This window comes from Nerophis lumbriciformis, linkage group LG21 (assembly GCF_033978685.3).
Source record: "Nerophis lumbriciformis linkage group LG21, RoL_Nlum_v2.1, whole genome shotgun sequence".
In the NCBI taxonomy this organism is placed as follows: Eukaryota; Metazoa; Chordata; class Actinopteri; order Syngnathiformes; family Syngnathidae; genus Nerophis; species Nerophis lumbriciformis.
Window position 1 is genome coordinate 10,425,113 of NC_084568.2, and position 22,237 is coordinate 10,447,349.

Here is a 22,237-nt window from a genome sequence, read left to right on the forward strand (position 1 = left end):
TTCGAGCCATAGCAACCTGACTGGCGTTGAAAACAAACCGTCGCCATTACTCTTTAACCTGTCGACCTGCGCTGATTAAACCCGTCATTCTGCCTCCAAAATGTCAAAAAACTGTGTTTTTGGTTGTGCAAACCACAACTGGAAACAGGGAAAACAAAGGTCGTATTTTGTTCTGCCAAAGCGTGCTAAAAGCCCACAGAGACGAGACAAATGGCTCGCAGCTTTACACCGGGAAAACGAGGACGGTTCTCACTGGAGTCCCCCAAAATCCCGGGTCGTGTGTTCGGATCACTTCGTTTCTGGTAAATATAAGGAACAAAAATCCACCTTCTTAACCACAACTTGGCTATGCCGTCCATGCTAATGTTGAACCCGTTGAATTTTTACTGAATAACGTTCGACAGCTGAAGTTGTTGTTGTTGCACAACAATAACATACGGTATAAAGGCTATTTCCAGTAATTCAGCAAATAATAAATCATAATACTGAACTGAATATGAATGAGCTCTCTACAGATATAATAAATATACAGATACTGGTAGCCACCGTGTCATCCTTATTATCATTTATCAACATACCTTGGGTGATTTAACAATTTTTATGTGATTTATCCGTTATATAACAACCGAAGCTAACAACCGACCTGGTGCGCTTGTGAGGTAGACATAAAGATTTCCAAATTCCATGTCCGGCCATTGTGTAGGATTATCAGTCCACGCATCTGCTGGAAGGCGGTAAGGGCAGTCGTTTAATCCAACTACAGAACATTTTAACTCGTATCTTAACCTAGCCTCACTGGAAAGACTATTTACATAATCATACGCCATTTAGAACAGTTTAAAATGCCGTGAAACCTCGTTAAATGCCTTTTCTGTCAATGCTGTGTTCGCTGTGAGCTGGTTTGTTTTCAACGAATTCAATATGGCGACCGGTTTCTTCTGGGATTGGCAGGCGGAAGTGACGTAGGTCCGCCCTCGCCTATTGGCTGAGAAATAATGGTGTAGATATGTCCCCATTCTCTATAGAAGAGATCACATTTGGTATTCTTGTAGACGACTGTAACATAGAAATGTTTGTCAACATTATTATGCTCCAGGCAAAAAAAACGTCTACATAAATGTCGATTTATAATAATAATAATAATAATAATAATACCTCGGATTTATATAGCGCTTTTCTAAGTACCCAAAGTCGCTTTACATGTAGAACCCATCAATCATTCACACCTGGTGGTGGTAAGCTACTTTCATAGCCACAGCTGCCCTGGGGTAGACTGACGGAAGCGTGGCTGCAATTTGCGCCAACGGCCCCTCCGACCACCACCTATCATTCATCATTTAATTCGCCGGTGTGAGTGGCACCGGGGGCAAAGGGTGAAGTGTCCCGCCCAAGGACACAACGGCAGCGATTTTTGGATGGTAAGAGGCGGGGAGCGAACCTGCAACCCTCAGGTTTCTGGCACGGTTGCTCTACCCACTATGCCATGCCGCCCCGCATTTATGAAAGTATGACCTATATTTTCTAATTGGCTTAATGGTTTACAATGATCAAATCTTGGAGGATGATTAAGAGTACAAAAACCCTTAAATTGATATATTTGTTAAAAACATTTAAAGTGATTTAGGCAGCCCTTTTTGTCTTCCCCATCCCCCCCCCCCCCCCCCCTCTCCTGGAAAAGGGTGGAGTGCCATCTCCGGGTTGGGGAAGAGATCTTGCCCCAAGTGGAGGAGTTCAAGTACCTCGGAGTCTTGTTCACGAGTGAGGGAAGAGTGGATCGTGAGATCGACAGGCGGATCGGTGCGGCGTCTTCAGTAATGCGGACGCTGTATCGATCCGTTGTGGTGAAGAAGGAGCTGAGCCGGAAGGCAAAGCTCTCGATTTACCGGTCGATCTACGTTCCCATCCTCACCTATGGTCATGAGCTTTGGGTCATGACCGAAAGGACAAGATCACGGGTACAAGCGGCCGAAATGAGTTTCCTCCGCCGGGTGGCGGGGCTCTCCCTTAGAGATAGGGTGAGAAGCTCTGTCATTCGGGGGGAACTCAAAGTAAAACCGCTGCTCCTCCACATCGAGAGGAGCCAGATGAGGTGGTTCGGGCATCTGGTCAGGATGCCACCCGAACGCCTCCCTAGGGAGGTGTTTCGGGCACGTCCGACCGGTAGGAGGCCACGGGGAAGACCCAGGACACGCTGGGAAGACTATGTCTCCCGGCTGGCCTGGGAACGCCTCGGGATCCCCCGGGAGGAGCTGGACGAAGTGGCTGGGGAGAGGGAAGTCTGGGCTTCCCTGCTTAGGCTGCTGCCCCCGCGACCCGACCTCGGATAAGCGGAAGAAGATGGATGGATGGATGGATGTATTTGCTTTTGTTTTCTTTCCTTGATGTTGATAGTGCCTTGACTTTTGTGTGAATTATAGATCTATGTTTGTTGTTCAATAAAAAAATATATAAAAAAAGTCTTAAAAAACAAAACAAAAAAAAACATACCGATTTCAGCAACACTTCCGGCGCGTAAGTGACGTCACAAAAACGACGGCGCCTGACTTTGCTAACAACAAGGTGAGACACCAAGTGCTTCATTTTAATCTTTAATTCGACTGTTAATGTTATTGCGACACTTTCGTCACGTTTTAGGGCCATGATAAAACATCTTCCTTCAACGTCGAACAAAAGTGGTCAAAGTTTACTGCTCGCCGAACAAACGCATGTTTAGCTAGCACAACAAGCTAACAAGTGAATGTTAGCCGGGTTTGTTTTTCTCTTTTCTCTCAGTTCCCTTTAACGCCGCTACTCATTTACTTTACGTCTGTTACAAGGTTTGCAAGACGATATTGATGCAATGGCTCAAATGTAGCTACTTTGTCATTGGCGTTGACGACCAATAAAAGAAGATTGCATTGCATTGGAATAATAGTATGGGCACACTGCAAAGAACATAGTTGTATCATTAGTGAAAGTAATATGGCCAAGGGAACAATGGTAAATATTAGTGATGGGTTGATGAGGCGTCATGAAGCGTTTCGACACATTGCAAAACTGTATTGATACTGTGTCACTAAATACTGACATCTGCTGGACATTAAAAATCCCTACAGGCAACCTATGGACCGACTCAACTGACACTGATTTTATGACCTAGTACAGTGGTTCTTAACCTTGTTGGAGGTACCGAACCCCACCAGTTTCATATGCGCAGAGGTGGGTAGTAACGCGCTACATTTACTCCGTTACATCTACTTGAGTAACTTTTGGGATAAATTGTACTTCTAAGAGTAGTTTTAATGCAACATACTTTTACTTTTACATGAGTATATTTATAGAGAAGAAACGCTACTTTTACTCCGCTACTTTTATCTACATTCAGCTCGCTACTCGCTACTAATTTTAATCGATCTGTTAATGCACGCTTTGTTTGTTTTGGTCTGTCATAGTGCCTGCGTTTCAACAAACACAGTCACTGGTGACGTTCACTCCGTTCCACCAATCAGATGCAGTCACTGGTGACGTTGGACCAATCAAACAGAGCCAGGCGGTCACATGACCTGACTTAAACAAGTTGAAAAACTTATTGGGGTGTTACCATTTAGTGGTCAATTGTACGGAATATATACTGTACTGTGCAATCTACTAATAAAAGTTTCAATCAATCAATCAAAAGTGTGAAGGAAAAAAGACCCTTTTTTATTTCAACCGTACATCCCGTCAAAAGCCTAAAGACTGACTGCACAGTTCCTGTCTTCACAATAAAAGTGCCGCTCCATCGCGCCTGCGCTTTCAAAACAAGAGTCTCCGAAAGCCAGCGCAAACAAGCTAGCAAGCTACGGAGTTTGCCGCCAATGTATTTCTTGTAAAGTGTATAAAAACGTATATGGAAGCTGGACAAATAAGATGCCAAAAACCAACCACTTTCATGTGGTATTAGACAGAAAGGAGGAACTTTTTTTCTCCTCCATTTGAAAACATGGACGCTATCAGCACTACTGTCTGATTACAGTCAATGCAAGTCATCAGAATCAGGTAATACACCAACTTATATTCTTGTCTTCATGAAAGAAAGGAATCTATATGTGTTAAACATGCATGTATATTCATTAAAACACCTTTAACATGTAAACAAAAACGGCAAAATAAATAAATATAAATTATATACTGTATATATATATGTGTGTATACATACATATAAATGTGTGTATATATATATATATGTGTATATATATATATATATATATATATATATATATATATATATATATATATGATATGTGTGTGTATGTTACTCATCAGTTACTCAGTACTTGAGTAGTTTTTTCACAACATACTTTTTACTTTTACTCAAGTAAATATTTGGGTGACTACTCCTTACTTTTACTTGAGTAATAAATCTCTAAAGTAACAGTACTCTTACTTGAGTACAATTTCTGGCTACTCTACCCACCTCTGCATATGCGCATTCACCGAACCCTTCTCTAGTGAAAAATAAAATGTTTTTTTCTTAATTTAATCTTAATTTATAAATAATAATCATGAAATTATGTTATTATATTAAAGAAATACTAATAGAGATATCTTTTACAAACGTTACAGGAATGTACACATGATCCCATGTTTACATCTCATTGTGCAACATGTGAATGTTTTAGTGGGAACTAAATGCGATATCTGAAAGGGGTACAAATTATTTCCAAAGCAGGACCCCCACCCAGACATACAATACTAGTGCACAGCTCATGAAAAACAATTTTTTTTGTTATTGTCATTGTAAGTGGGCCAAAACACTTATATTAGAAAATAATCTCATGGAAATTACTGCTGTCATTTGATTATAATAATAAAACATTGAACTTGTTATTTAGTCAGGTTTGGGACAGGTGTGGCCACAGTGCATGTGCACGTCTGACGTCGCTCACATGTGCTCCACTGAATGCTCAAGGAGTTTTTACGTTTGCTCAATTATTTGGAAAATTAGAGGGAACATTGTTTGGGGGTATCCATAATAATCGATAGGGAGAAGTTTTTATTTACACGATTAGTCGGGTGTGTCTTGACCTCTGCGGTCCCTGAGGCCGACTCACCGAACCCCTAGGGTTCAATCGAACCCAGGTTAAGAACCACTGACCTAGTATATACAATAATATAAACCAAGTCATTGTATTTCATTTAGGATTATTTCATATCTTCATTTCAATAAAAGTATATTTGTATCTTTTTTAGATACAGTTAATAAATAATGTGAACATGTATCATAACATGGAAATCTAAGAGAACGCTTGTGGACTGGGAATGTTTTTTGTTGGGTTTTTTTACACATTTTTATTTAAAAAAAACAGTTTTTCCAACGTATTAAATTTTAGACGATTTCTCTTCTTAGTTATTATTTCTCCGGCTGACAGCATTGAGGAGGTGGATTTGTTAATGTACGACAATTCTGTCATACAAATGCGACATTTAACCTGCAGAAAATATGAATAGTAAACTAAGAATCATTTTGAAGAGATTTTGAATTCTAATAGATCAAGTGGAAACTTTGAGAGAACAGGCTGAAACGACAAGGAAATGAACACAAATACCTTTTTTTCCGATATATGATCAAAATATTCCCACACGGCGGAAATCTTTCTTTTTGCCTGAGGATGCGCTTCCTTATAAACACAGTTTGGCGCGCGGGCGTCAGTTCGACACAGTTCGCGTATCGGTCACGTGACCGAATCAGCTCATGGTCGGTCACGTGACTTTCTAAAAGCGGTACGCGCACCGACACAGGGTTTTGCTCTATGAGCTCGACGCATGCGCCGATGCATCGATGTTGCCGGACCCATCACTAGTAAATATTTAAAATAATACGATAATGATGTTGAGATTTTACCAAGTGAGTGTCAACATTGCTACACGAAACAAAATGCGGCAGAGTTATTACATGACCATTAAATTACACATGTATATTAATGGCTGTAATATTATGACTTTATGACGGAAGCCTGTTTCCACCACTGGAAAAAAATATATACCCCAATGGTAAGTCATAATTATGAGATAAAACTCATAATTATGAGTTAAGAAAGTCGAAATTAGGGGAAATAACTACAAATGTGCACGACATTCGTTAACCGTGTTACGAAAAAGATCAATTAGACTAATACATGATGTTGGATATAGATAACATACAAACCCTTTATTTACCGTATTTTCGGCACCATAAGCCGCCCTGGGTTATAAGCCGCGCCTTCAATGAACGGCATATTTCAAAACTTTGTCCACCTATAAGCCGCCCCGTGTTATAAGCCGCATCTAACTGCGCTAAAGGAATGTCAAAAAAACAGTCAGATAGGTCAGTCAAACTTTAATAATATATTAAAAACCAGCGTGATGTGGGCGCGCATGGAGTCGTATATCAACATGGACGGAGCTGCGTGAAAAAAGCCACCCGGCCTCTTCGCGTAAACTTACCTTAACCACTCGCTCATCTTTTCTTCATCCATCCATCCCTTCGAGTTAGCTTTTATGATGACGCCGGCTGGAAAGGTCTCTTTTGGCAAGGTCTTCCTTTTGAATATCACCATGGGTGGAAGTTTCTGGCCATTAGCATGGCAAGCTAGAACCACAGTGAAGGATGACTTCTCATTCCCTGTGGTGCGAATATTCACCGTACGTGCTCCCGTTGTATCCACAGTGCGGTTCACAGGAATATCAAAAGTCAGTGGAACCTCGTCCATGTTGATAATGTTCTCTGGCCGGATCTTTTTTTCAGCTATCTTGTTTTTACAATATGCACGGAAAGTAGCCAGCTTTTCTTGAAAGTCTTTAGGCAGTTGCTGTGAAATAGTAGTCCGTGTGCGGATGGAGAGATTGCGTCTTTTCATGAACCGGAAACCTGTCGCTTAGTAGGAGCCATTTTGTGGTCTTTACAGACGTAAACACACAAAGGAAATGAAACGTAATATCCGCGCGCTTCTTCTTCTTCTACGCGGGCGGGTGGTTGCTTACAGTAGAAGAAGAAGCGCTTCCTGTTCTATGGGGGCGGGTGCTTACCTTGGCGGTTGCTTGCGTAGAAGAAGAAGCACTTCCTCTTCTACGGGGAAAAAAGATGGCGGCTGTTTACCGTAGTTGCGAGACCGAAACTTTATGAAAATGAATCTTAATATTAATCCATATATAAAGCGCACCGGGTTATAAGCCGCACTGTCAGCTTTTGAGTAAATTTGTGGTTTTTAGGTGCGGCTAATAGTGCGGAAAATACGGTATTGAGTCAAAAATATTAAAGTTCGATGATTTGATAAAATTGCAAACAGCTAAAATGATGTACAAAGCAAACTATTACCTGCTACCAGAGAATGTACAATTCTTCTCAACTAAAGAGGAGAAATATAACCTTAGAGCAGTGGTTCTTAACCTTGTTGGAGGTACCGAACCCCACCAGTTTCATTTGCACATTCACCGAACCTTTCTTTAGTGAAAAATAAAACGTTTTATTTTGTTTTGTTCAAATTCAAGACAATGTTATATGTTTTTTTTTTTTTTTACTAGTGCACAAAATGAACCGTGCATGAACATCACCTTGTTCAAAGAACAAAACCAACACAGTGCATGAACTCACAACAAATTACACACTTGCAAATCAGATGGAAAATTAGAGGGAACATTGTTTGGGGGGTATCCATTATACTTAGACTCAGACTTCCTTTTTATTGTCATTCAAATGTTAACTTTACAGTACAGATACGCCGATAGGGAGAAGTTTTTATTTACACGATTGATTGATTGAATGTAACTTGTATTAGTAGATTGCACAATACAGTACATATTCCGTACAATTGACCACTAAATGTTAACATCCGAAAAAGTTTTTCAACTTGTTTAATTAAGTCGGGGTCCACGTTAATCAATTCGTGAGTCTGGTGTGTCTTGACCGCTGCGGCGGAGGCTCTGCCAAACCCCTGAGGCCGAGTCACCGAACCCCTAGGGTTCGATCGAACCCAGGTTAAGAACCACTGCCTTAGAGGAAAATCTAATTTAAAACATTTGTATGCACGTACAACACTTAGAACCTCTAGCATATCAGTATGTGGAATTAAATGATGGAATGGATTAAGTAATGAAGTTAAACATTGCACTGATATGATCCAGTTTAAGAGGTTGTTCAAATGAATAGTGCTTACAAAGTACAAAGAAGTAGAATTATGAGAATTACTTTCAACCTTATTAAAAATAAGATATTCTTCATCTCAGTATGTTAATAATGACTGAATTAATTAATTACATATTACAAAACTGTTGTATATACTAATTCACATATGTCATTCTATTATAAAAAGGTCAGTAAATGATGTATATATTTGTAAACGCTCTGAAGTGGGAAAAGGGTAGGCTTAAATAAGCTTTGCTTCTTCCTGCTCCTTTTCGGACATGATGTAAAGTGAATGATATGAAATTGTGTGATGTATTATGTAGGGCTGCAACTAACGATTAATTTGATAATCGATTAATCTGTCGATTATTACTTCGATTAATCGATTAATAATCGGATAAAAGAGACAAACTAAATTTCTATCCTTTCCAGTATTTTATTGGAGAAAAAAAACAGCATACTGGCATCATACTTATTTTGATTATTGTTTCTCAGCTGTTTGTACATGTTGCAGTTTATAAATAAAGGTTTATAAAAAAAATAAATAATAATAATTATTAAAAATAAATAAATTGCCTCTGCGCATAGCATAGATCCAACGAATCGATGACTAAATTAATCGCCAACTATTTTTATAATCGGTTTTAATCAATTTAATCGATTAGTTGTTGCAGCCCTAGTATTATGCTGTAAGTGTGTTCATGTTTGAAATCAACTAAAGAAAGAAAGAATTGTGAGATAAAAAGTATCAATTATGATATAAAAAAAAAAAGAGTCTTATTTATGAGAGAGAAAGTCGAAGTGATGAGATACAAACTGCGCATGTGCTAGATTCTAAATAAGTTAAGTGTCAAATTTGTAAATGTTCGAGGTTATTCAATGGCTTTAATGTTATCGATCAAATGTATTACTTTTTATCTCACAGTAATGACTTTTTATCCTATAAATATGACTTATTATCCCATAATTATGACTTTTTATCCCACAATTTTCACTTTATATCTCATAATTTCAACTCTATATCTCATATTTATGACTTTTTACATCAAAATTATGACTTTTTATATGATAATTTCAACTTTTTTTCTGATAATTAACTTTTTATCCCATAGTTATGACTTTTTAACTGATCATTTCGACTTTTTATCTTAAAATTATGACTTATGCCATAATTATGACTTTCTATATCATCATTTTGACTTTCTAACTCCTAATTATGATTTTTTATCCCACTATTATGACTTTATATCATAATTTCGACTTTATATCGCATAATTTTGAATTATATCTCATAATTTCATCTTTCTATCGAATAATTTACTTTTTATCCAAAAATTATGACTTTCTAACTCATAAATTAGATTTTATATCTTATTATTATGACTTAACTTTGGGGTTTTACTTCTCTTTCATGCTTTAATGCCACAAAAGCAGGACTTTCTATCTCATAATTGTGACTTTTTATCCCACAATTGTGACTTTATATCATAATTTCAACTTTATGTCTCATAATTTGGAATTATATCTCATAATTACAACTTTTTATATCATAATGATGACTTTTTATCTGATATCATCTTTCTATCGATAATTGACTTTTTATCCTATAATTATGACTTTCTAACTCATAAATTTGATTTTATATCTTATTATTATGACTTAACTTTGGGGTTTTACTTTTCTTTCATGCTTTAATGCCACAAAAGCAGGACTTTCTATCTCATAATTGTGACTTTTTATCCCACAATTATGACTTTATATAATAATTTCGACTTTATATCTCATAATTTTGAATTATATCTCATAATTACAACTTTTTTTTTATCATAATGATGACTTTTTATCTCATAATATCATATTTATATCGAATAATTTACTTTTTATCCTATAATTATGACTTTCTAACTCATAAATTTGATTTTATATCTTATTATTATGACTTAACTTTGGGGTTTTACTTTTCTTTCATGCTTTAATGCCACAAAAGCAGGACTTTATATCTCATAATTGTGACTTTTTATCCCACAATTATGACTTGATATCATAATTTCAACTTTATGTCTCATAATTTGGAATTATATCTCATGATTACAACTTTGTATATCATAATGACTTTTTATGTGATATTATCATCTTTCTATCGATAATTGACTTTTTATTCTATAATTATGACTTTCTAACTCATAATTTTGATTTTATATCTTATCATTATGACTTAATATTGGGGTATTACTTTTATTTCATGCTTTAATGCCACAAAAGCAGGACTTTCTATCTCATAATTAGGACTTTTTATCTCGCAATTATGACTTTATATAATAATTTCGACTTTATATCTCATAATTGTGAATTATATCTCATAATTACAACTTTTTTTTATCATAATGATGACTTTTTATCTGATAATATCATCTTTCTATCAAATAATTGACTTTTTATCCTATAATTATGACTTTCTAACTCATAAATTTGATTTTATATCTTATTATTATGACTTAACGTTGGGGTTTTACTTTTCTTTCATGCTTTAATGCCACAAAAGCAGGACTTTCTATCTCATAATTGTGACTTTTTATCCCACAATTATGACTTGATATCATAATTTCAACTTTATGTCTCATAATTTGGAATTATATCTCATGATTACAACTTTGTATATCATAATGATGACTTTTTATGTGATATTATCATCTTTCTATCGATAATTGACTTTTTATTCTATAATTATGACTTTCTAACTCATAATTTTGATTTTATATCTTATCATTATGACTTAATATTGGGGTATTACTTTTCTTTCATGCTTTAATGCCACAAAAGCAGGACTTTCTATCTCATAATTATGACTTTTTATCTCGCAATTATGACTTTATATCATAATTTCGACTTTATATCTCATAATTTTGAACTATATCTCATAATTACAACTTGTTTTTATCATAATGATGACTTTTTAACTCGTATCATCTTTCTATCGAATAATTGACTTTGTATCCTATAATTATGACTTTCTAACTTATTTTGATTTTATATCTTATCATTATGACTTAACATTGGGGTATTACTTTTCTCACATGTTTTAATGCCACAAAAGCAGGACTTTCTATCTTATAATTATGACTTTTTATCCCACAATTTCGACTTTATATTTCATCATTTTGAATTTATACCTCATAATTACAACTTTTTTTATATCATAATAATGACTTTTTATCTCATAATTTCATCTATTTTATCAAATAATTGCCTTTTTATCCCATAATTATGACTTTTTAATTCACCCTTTTGATTTTATATCTTATCATTATGACTTAACATTGGGGTATTACTTTTCTTTCATGTTTTAATGCCACAAAAGCAGGACTTTTACCCTGTAAAGTTAGGATTGCTTCTACTCTGTAATACAGTATTACAACTTTGACCACAATTTTTTTCGTAAAATGTATTTATTTTTGTAATGTAGTAAAATACACTTTTTATGGTGAAATTCACATTTCATAGAATTTTAAATATGGCAGTTATACCTGATACTTAAAATCCAAGAATTGTCCTTAAAAGAAATGTACAAATGTGTTTAAAACTTATAGGATATATTTACAAACAGGAACCTCCCTCATCTGGAGCACGTCGTCAATATCTGGTCTTACTTCCTCCGATGTTTCACGCCATCCTCCGCTGCTCTCGTCCCGTCTCCTCCAGTCTGTCCTTTCCCCGTCCCCTGTCCCGCATGGACCCGCAGCGTCCCGTGGAGGGTGCCATTAGGGCCAAACTGTCTGCCGCCTTCAAACCCACCCACTTGGAGGTGAACAACGAAAGCCACATGCACGCCGTGCCCCCCGGCTCCGAATCTCACTTCCGCGTCTTGGTGGTCAGCTCGCTGTTTGAGGGCGCGTCTCTGCTCCAGCGCCACCGCCTGGTCAACGAGGCGTTGAAGGCGGAGCTGAGCGGGTGTGTTCACGCCTTGGCCATCCAGGCGAAGACGCCCGAGCAATGGGGCATCGACCCGGCCTTGGCCAAGAGCCCTCCGTGCTTGGGGGGCTCCCGAGGAGACCCCACTATGGAGGACAAACTGAAGGCTGGACGTTGATGTCTCCTTCTTGCTTTCGGACTTTCTACTCATCGCATTTGCTTCTTCTTTTTTTTTTTTTATTATTATTATTTTGACATCTTAATAAAAGTATAAACACACAGGTAGTAGTATTTGTCTGTTTATACTCTACATAGTTAAAAACAATATTCATACCTCAATTGTCCCACCAAATAAATTAACGCCTTCAAATACACGTTCATTTATAAAAAGTAGTGGAATGGCCTTCTCGCTGAACCTTGCAGCTTTAATACAAAAACACGACTAAATAGTTATATTATTATATCATACCTGCCAACTACTCCGGTTTTCCCGTAATTAGTACGGTTTTCATCAACCTATTCCGTGTTACGGTTGCAGTAATAAAAAATACGGTTTTTCATTAATTAAAAAAATTTTTTTTTTTTAAATGCGCGAGGCTATTTATAGCACCGCTGCCAAGCACGAGGCACCTGTTGCCATTGTTTCCAAACGAGCGAACGATCATGGAATCAGCCGGAGAAAAATCGCAAACGAGTCTTAAACCGAAAAGAAAACTGCAGTCATTCCGTGAAGAATATTCAAAAGCCTATCCGGGAATAATTATCCGTTCCAAAAAGGGTGAAAACTACGCGAATTGCACCTTGTGCAGACAAGATTTTTCGATCGGACACGGAGGAATTAGCGATGTAAAAGACCACGTTGGGACAAAAGAACACAAGTCTAATGCCGTTGCTAGCGATACAAGTGGAAAACTTTCAACGTTTTTCGGATTTTAGCCACAAAAAGGTAATGACACCAATGTTATCTATTGGAATTGTTTAGTACTGTTATACTGTTAAAAGTGTTTATACTATTTATGCTTTCAAGTCCAAGTTGAAGAAATCTTGTTAAATGTTGACAGCATAACTACCAAAATACAGAAGTATGTCCTTAATATTTTTGCAGTGCTATTTCTGTTGAAAAGTTAAAATGATTACATTAGAGATGTGATGTGCCACTTTTCAAGTGTCTGATGGCTTAAATTAATTTTCATGAATTTTTCATATTTTGAATTCTTTTGAAAGGCTTACAAAAAAACTACATTTGAATTGTAATTCCATGCTATTGACAGGACTATTAATTTTAATGAAGTTAGCTTACCATGTTTACAGTATGATAATTGTGATAGAAATGTGAATTTTAGGCACAGATTATTTTATACAATTGAACAAGGCAGTAGATTATACAAGCTTGGACAGAAAGTTAATAATGACACCAATTTTTTTTTTAATGGAATTGTTTAGTACTGTTTTACCATTTGTTTACTGTAAAAAGTGTTTATACTGTTTATACTTTCAATTAACAAATTGAAGTCTTGTGAAAGGTTGACAGGATAACTGGCATTAACTGTCAAAATAATTTCAAACTATTGAAGTTAGCTTACAGAATAAACATGTCAATCAACCCATATGATTTTTGCTGTAATATTTTTGTTTTGAAAAGTCACTGTGACTGATAGAAAAGTGATGGTTTTAGCAACATTTTAACCTGTCTGAATGCTAATAATCATTTTGCGTCGGGGGGGCGAAGCCTGAACCCCCCACCAGGACCTTGTCCTGGACCTACCGGGGCCTGCGGCCCCTGGACCCTGGCTACTAGGTTTTTCTGATTTCAAAAGTTGGCAGGTATGTTATATTCACGTTAACATTGAAGATAGCTAGCAATTATGCCTTCTAGCGATTCGTTTTTTAGCCAGTGATGTCATTAGAGGCGCTATACTGTATTATTGGAATATCTTATTATTGCACAATAGTATAGTACCTTTAGGACCAGTTTAATTTTAAAAACAGTTTTTTTACAGATCGAGGGGTCCCCATTTCGTCTGTTCGTCAGTTTATAGTCATCGGCCTGGAAAACGTTGAATCTAGTAGTCTGTATACTGTACTAGTTTCACAGCTTTGTTATGGTGGTTTCGGGGGAAACAATTCTATCACCATATATTCCAAAGTGGTAAGCTGCTAACCACATTGCTCGGCCTCATAAACGCCCCCTGGTGGTGGCCAGTGGGTTAATGCAGTACTGTGTATTTATAATATCCAACCCTTTATTTATATAGCACTATTAACAACAAAACTGTCTCCAGAGTGCTGCACATAAAAAATAGACAATAACAAGTAATCAAATTACAAGCATTTAAAATGAAACAAGTAATCAATAATAATAGAATAAAATAATAAAATACATCAATAAAACAAAAACAAATCAATAGAATAGAATAAAACAAGAAAAGATGGTTATAGAATAATATGAGTAATATGGTGCATATACGACTATAAAATATTGGAACCTAAATACAGCTGGACGATATATTGGCCATCAAATTATTGTGGATAAACTTTGTTATTGTCATTAATTTGGGAGCAAATTAACCACTGATGTAATAATAATATAAATAATGCAAGTATACCCTTTCAAATGCAATAGAGCACTCATTAAATGGCATAATTACTACTGGTGCACTAATTAAATTGCATAATTACTACTAGTGCACTCATAAAATAGCATATTTACTATAGTGCACTCATTAAATGGCATAATTACTACTGGTGCACTCATTAAATGGCATAATTACTATTAGTGCACTCATTAAATGGCATAATTGCTACTAGTGCCATCGTTAAATGGCATAATTACTATAGTGCACCCGTTAAATGGCATAATTACTATAGTGCACTCATTAAATGGCATAATTACTACTAGTGCACTCATTTAATGGCATAATTATTATTAGCGCACTCATTAAATGGCATAATTACTACTGTTGCACTCATTAAATGGCATAATTTCTACTACTGCACGCATTAATAGGCATAATTACTACTAGTGCACTCATTTAATGGCATAATTACTACTAGTGCACTCGTTAAATGGCATAATTACTACTGGTGCACTAATTAAATTGCATAATTACTACTAGTGCACTCATAAAATAGCATATTTACTATAGTGCACTCATTAAATGGCATAATTACTACTGGTGCACTCATTAAATGGCATAATTACTATTAGTGCACTCATTAAATGGCATAATTGCTACTAGTGCCATCGTTAAATGGCATAATTACTATAGTGCACCCGTTAAATGGCATAATTACTATAGTGCACTCATTAAATGGCATAATTACTACTAGTGCACTCATTTAATGGCATAATTATTATTAGCGCACTCATTAAATGGCATAATTACTACTGTTGCACTCATTAAATGGCATCATTTCTACTACAGCACGCATTAATAGGCATAATTACTACTAGTGCACTCATTTAATGGCATAATTACTACTAGTGCACTCGTTAAATGGCATAATTACTACTGGTGCACTAATTAAATTGCATAATTACTACTAGTGCACTCATAAAATAGCATATTTACTATAGTGCACTCATTAAATGGCATAATTACTATTAGTGCACTCATTAAATGGCATAATTGCTACTAGTGCCATCGTTAAATGGCATAATTACTATAGTGCACCCGTTAAATGGCATAATTACTATAGTGCACCCGTTAAATGGCATAATTACTATAGTGCACTCATTAAATGGCATAATTACTACTAGTGCACTCATTTAATGGCATAATTATTATTAGCGCACTCATTAAATGGCATAATTACTACTGTTGCACTCATTAAATGGCATCATTTCTACTACTGCACGCATTAATAGGCATAATTACTACTAGTGCACTCATTTAATGGCATAATTACTACTAGTGCACTCGTTAAATGGCATAATTACTATAGTGCACTCATTAAATGGTATAATTACTACTAGTGCACTCAATAAATGGCATAATTACTATTAGCGCACTCATTAAATGGCATAATTACTACTAGTGCACTAATTAAATTGCATAATTACTACTAGTGCACTCATAAAATAGCATATTTACTATAGTGCACTCATTAAATGGCATAATTACTACGAGTGCACTCAAATTGCATAACTACTACTGGTGCACTCATTAAATGGCATAATTACTATTAGTGCACTCATTAAATGGCATAATTGCTACTAGTGCAATCGTTAAATGGCATAATTACTATAGTGCACTCATTAAATGGCATAATTACTAGCCCACTGCTCCCCTCACCTCCCAGGGGGTGAACAAGGGGATGGGTCAAATGCAGAGGACACATTTCACCACACCTAGTGTGTGTGACAATCATTGGTACTTTAACTTTAAATTAGCGCACTCATTAAATGGCATAATTACTACTGGTGCACTAATTAAATTGCATAATTACTACTAGTGCACTCATTGAATAGCATATTTACTATAGTGCACTCATTAAATGGCATACTTGCTATAGTGCACTCATTAAATGGCATAACTTCTACTAGTACACTCATAAATGGCATAATTACTACTAGTGCACTCATTAAATGGCATAATTATTACTAGTGCACTCATTAAATGGCACAATTACTATTAGTGCACTCATTAAATTGCATAATTACTATAGTGCACTCGTTAAATGTCATAATTACTACTAGTGCACTCATTAAAAGATATAATTACTACTGGTGCACTTATTAAATGGCATAATTATTACTGGTGCACTCATTAAATGGCATAATTACTACTGATGCACTCATTAAATGGCTTAATTACTACTAGTGCACTTATTAAATGGCATAATTACCGTAGTGCACTCATTAAATGGCTTAATTACTACTAGTGCACTTATTAAATGGCATAATTACCGTAGTGCACTCATTAAATGGCATAATTACTACTAGTGCACTCTTTAAATGGCATAATTACTACTGGTGCACTCATTAAATGGCATAATTACTAATAGTGCGCTCGTTAAATGGCTTAATTATGACTAGTGCACTCATTAAATGGCATAATTACTACTAGTGCACTCATTAGTCATTTGGAACTTTTTCTACCAAACATTTTAATCAACATTTATGCCAATATATTGGAAGGCTAATTAATTAGCAACTTTTCACCACATATTTGACAAGTACTGTCATGTTTTTAGCATTATTATGATTTTTTTTTTTCTTGCTGAATTTTGCAATAAACCTTTTTCCTGAACAATACAACAATGTACTGGCGTGGACAGTCACACCTTTTGTATATGTTTTAAAAAGTTAGAATTACACCTGAACTTTGACTATAAACTCCCGGTTAGAGATGTAGAATACCGAACGTGATATTCCTCTTTGTTGTGTGTAATGAATGTGGCGTTAATAAAGATATTAAATGATTAATTTTATGGCCACAAGAGGGCGCAACATCATGTAATATCTGCACAACCAGAGTCTGCAATGCACTTGTTACGTCATCATCTTGTCATTACTACATCACTTTAATAAATAGTGTGTGTGTGTATATATATATATATATATATATATATATATATATATATATAATGTGTGTATATATACATATATATATGTGTGTATATACATATACATATATATACATATATAAATATATACATATATATATACATAGAAATATATACATATACATATATTAACACATGCATATATATACATATATATATATATATATATGCATATATATATACAAATATATATACATATAGATTTATACATATATATTTATACATATATATATGTATAAATATGTATTTCATATATGTATGTGTATATATTTGTATATATGTATAGGTATGTATATATGGATGCACATGCACATGTATATGTGTATATATATATATACACACACATATATATATACATACACATTAGAGATGCGCGGATAGGCAATTATTTCATCCGCAACCGCATCAGAAAGTCGTCAACCATCCGCCATCCACCCGATGTAACATTTGATCAGAACCGCACCCGCCCGCACCCGCCCGTTGTTATATATCTAATATAGACGATGCAAGGCATTAGTGAGGTTATAAAGCTTTTGCCTGTTAAAGAAAGGAGACTGATCCAATGCAGGACAGACATTCGCGTGCCACGCTGTCACGACCCAGACGCACACCAGTGCGCAATCATATGGGAGCCGCGCTGAGCGCACCTCCAAGTGCGTCTCGCTGCCGGCGACGGCCGGGTATGGGCCCGACGCTCCAGCGCCATCCATTTTCAGGGCTAGTTGATTCGGCAGGTGGGTTGTTACACACTCCTTAGCGGGTTCCGACTTCCATGGCCACCGTCCTGCTGTCTATATCAACCAAGATGAGCCCCACCCCTTTCGTGAGCGCACTGCGCGCGGAGTGACCCCTGTTACGCGCCCCCTGTTACGCGCCCCCGGCAACAGGGGTGGCGGGCAGGTAAGCTGCGCGCGCGGAGCGCGCGGAGTGACCCCTGTTACGAGCCCCCAGCCACGGGGGTGGCGGTTAGGTAAGCTGCTTACCTGCTGCGCGTGACGCCGGCTGCGGCGAAGGCGGACGAGGCGGGGTGTCGGTGCGGTGGGCGCGGTGGTGACCCTGGACGTGCGTCGGGCCCTTCTCGCGGATCGCCTCAGCTACGGCTCCCGGTGGGGCCCTCTCGGGGGAAGGGACCTCGGTCCCGGACCCCGGCGAGGCGTCCCTTCTCCGCTCCGTAAAAGTGTCCATCTCTTTTTCTTTTTTTTCTTCTGTTGTGGCATATGCTGCAGGTGCCTGCTCGTTTTTCGTATGTGGGTAACAACATTTAACTATGTATATATATTTCCGAATTGGTTTAACTGCCACCCGCCTGAATCTATTTAAAATCTAATTTTTTTTTATTTCAACCACTCGACCCGACCCGACCCGCGGATAAAATCTAATTTTTTTTAATTTCATCCGCCCGATCCGCGGATAATCCGCGGACTCCGCGGTTGTGCCCGCAAACCGCGCATCTCTAATACACATACATTATTACTATGTTTTATATATATATATATATATATATATATATATATATATATATATACACATACACATACATTATTACCATGTTATATATATATATATATATGACAAAGAAAGACAAAGCTACTGAATGTTGCACTGCATTCTCCCAAGCCTCAGGAGAATAATAATAAACATGAATAAATGTCAGCTGTTTTCTGTCAAAGAACCATCTCTCTTCCAGTCAAAGAAAGTATTTCATATCTTGGAGCTCAAATTACAAAGAAATCAAAAGTTAGGAACTGACTGTGACGTTGGCTCGCAAGGCATCTTCTGGTCTGATATATCCAGCTGTGGCGTTGGACATCCTGAAAACAAAATATGGTTAATAGACAAGGAAATGTTTCATTTCAAAGAAGAAAAAAGAATGTCATGTTGAAAAAGACGTCTTGTGCAGTTCAGTTATTGAAGGTGGGGATGAACATTAGGGATTTTAGCACATCCAACACCATCCCAAAGGTTAAATGACTCAAAACATGATACACAAAACAAAAATAAGATTTGGTATTACTTTACAAATATTATCTTCGAAAATGTTGCTGGCCTTGAGTTTTTATTTAAATGCCATTATGATCACTCTTCGACTTCTGCCTTTAGGGAAAATACAATCGTTAAAACATTTATTCAGAATTTAGGTTCAGTTCAAGCCCTATTCTGGTTTACACAGTATTTTGAGTCTTGCACCCTAAGCATGCTTTCCCCTTTCTCTTGTCGATAGTGCCTTTTGAAGATGGTCAAGTCTGGGGATCAACAACATTAAAGATTTATACGAATGCGGCTCCAGCACCCCCCGCGACCCCAAAAGGGACAAGCGGTAGAAAATGGATCGACTTTTGCCTCTTTCCAGCAACTTTGTGGTCAATTTTCACTCCCTAATCAACAATTTTTTTTTAGATATCTACAGACCCGCAGTTTTGTTCGTAATACTTTTCCCAAGTTTCCAAACTTACCGACTGATGCAGTTTCAGATCATTTTTTTGACACCACTTCTGACTCTTAAAAGATCAATTACACGTTTCTACAACCAAATTTCAAAATCCTGAGTCTCTAAATTCGATTAAGTCACTTTGGGAGGGTGACTTAGGAGTGACCCGATCTGAGGAGAGCTTGTCAGAGATTTGAAGTTGGGTTCATAAGTCTTCTATTTCTTCAATGCAAGCTAATACATCGTATTTATTATTTCAATGTCCGACAGGACTAAGATGTATGACAGAATATCGGTATTATGTGATCGGTGTCAACACTCACCAGCTACATATGTTTTGGCTTTGTCCATTCCTGAACAGTTATTAAACTGAAATGTTTAATACTTGGTCTTTGGTAATTGGCGAAAAGATCGGACCGAATCCTTTAAGTTAGGTGTGTCAAACGTACGGCCCGAGGGCCGGATCAGGCCCGCGAACAGGTTTTATCTGGCCCGCAGGATGAGTTTGCTTAGTATAAAAATGTACCTGGAATTTTAAATGAAAGAAACAGCTTTTCTAAATGTGTCCACTAGATGTCGCAATAGCAATTTTTTGTATCTTTGTAGATGATGCTACATATGTACAAAATAAACCACATCAGTCGAGGAAAATGATCAAACTACATAAATAACATTAGATACCATTGTTTATCTTGATAGATTGAAAATAATCACCAATGAGTTGACTGATGAACATTATCACATCATTTGTTCAGAAAATATAAATAACGACAAATAAATTATTAACCGCAACATGAAAGTGTAAAAAACCCCCAACAACATTATGATTTGTACATGTGCCTGTTCTATTTTTTAACAAAGAAAACAAGCTGAAGTTGTCTTTATTTTTAAGTTATCGTGCCGTGATTTTTCCAGTCCGGCCCACTTGGGAGTAGATTTTTCTCTATGTGGCCCCCCGATCTAAAATGAGTTTGACATGCTCTAAGTCAGGGGTGCTCATTACGTCGATCGCGAGCCACCGGTCGATCTCGGAGGGTGTGTCAGTCGATCACCAGCCAGCCATTAAAAAAATAGTCCTAAAAATGAGCGATCATAAATCTTCACTATGACGTCACTTTCGTCACTTGATTGACATTCACGGCACCCGAGGGTCTTCTGAGATGACGCTGGCTGCTGCCAGCTCATTAAAATTACCGACTGGAAGGCGAGAAACACTTTATTTCAACAGACTCTGGCGCCGTACCTGTCGTCAACTCCAAAAACCGACTGCACAGTTGCACAATAAAAGCGCTACTTCATCCTGCCTGGGCTACCAAAATAAGAGTCTCAGAAAGCTGGCGTGCACAAGCTAGCAAGCTACGGAGTTTGCCGACAATGTATTTCTTGTAAAGTGTATACAAAGGAGTACGGAAGCTGGACAAATAAGATGCCAAAAACCAACCACTTTCATGTGGTATTGGACAGAAAGGAGGACTTTTTTTCTCCTCCATTCGAAAATGCGGACCTTATTAGCACTACTGTCTGATTCCAATCAATGCAAGTCATCAGAATCAGGTAATACACCAACTTATATTCTTGTCTTCATGAAAGAAAGGAATCTATATGTGTTAAACATGCTTGTATTATCTCTAAACACTTTTAACTTATTAACAATATTAACTATATGTGTTAAACATGCTTGTTTTATCTTTAAACACCTTTAACTTGTTAACAATATTAACTATATGTGTTAAACATGCTTGTATTATCTTTAAACACCTTTAATTTATTAACAATATTAACTATTTGTGTTAAACATGCTTGCATTATCACTAAACATCTTTAACTTGTTAACAATATTAACTATATGTGTTAAACATGTTTGCATTATCTTTAAACACCTTTAACTTAACAATATTAACTATATGTGTTAAACATGCTTGTATTATCATTAATCACCTTTAACTTGTTAACAATATTAACTATATGTATTAAACAAACTTGTATTTTCATTAAACACCTTTAATTTATTAACAATATTAACTATATGTGTTAAACATGCTTGTATTATCATTAAACACCTTTAACTTGTTAACAAAAACATATGTTTCATAAATAAGTAAATATAAATTATATATATGAATGAGGTAGATCCCCACGACTTGATCAATTGAAAAGTAGCTCGCCTGCAGAAAAAGTGTGAGCACCCCTGCTCTAAGTGGACTATTTGG

At 36.5% G+C, this 22,237-nt stretch overlaps 1 protein-coding gene across 2 annotated transcripts; it reads left to right on the forward strand.

The window, feature by feature from the left end:
- Nucleotides 1-2,493: 2,493 nt before the first annotated feature.
- bola1 (bolA family member 1) lies at nt 2,494-12,310 on the forward strand. 2 transcript variants are annotated; one of them, XM_061983442.1, is made up of 2 exons: nt 2,494-2,559; nt 11,727-12,310. In XM_061983442.1, the coding sequence occupies exon 2, from the start codon at nt 11,778-11,780 to the stop codon at nt 12,207-12,209; it is 432 nt and encodes a 143-aa protein (XP_061839426.1). In that variant the 5' UTR covers nt 2,494-2,559; nt 11,727-11,777; the 3' UTR covers nt 12,210-12,310. The 2 variants fall into 2 exon arrangements, with proteins under 2 accessions (XP_061839426.1, XP_061839427.1); XM_061983443.1 differs by having other exon boundaries at nt 2,509-2,559; nt 11,710-12,310.
- The last annotated feature ends 9,927 nt before the right edge of the window (nt 12,311-22,237 follow it).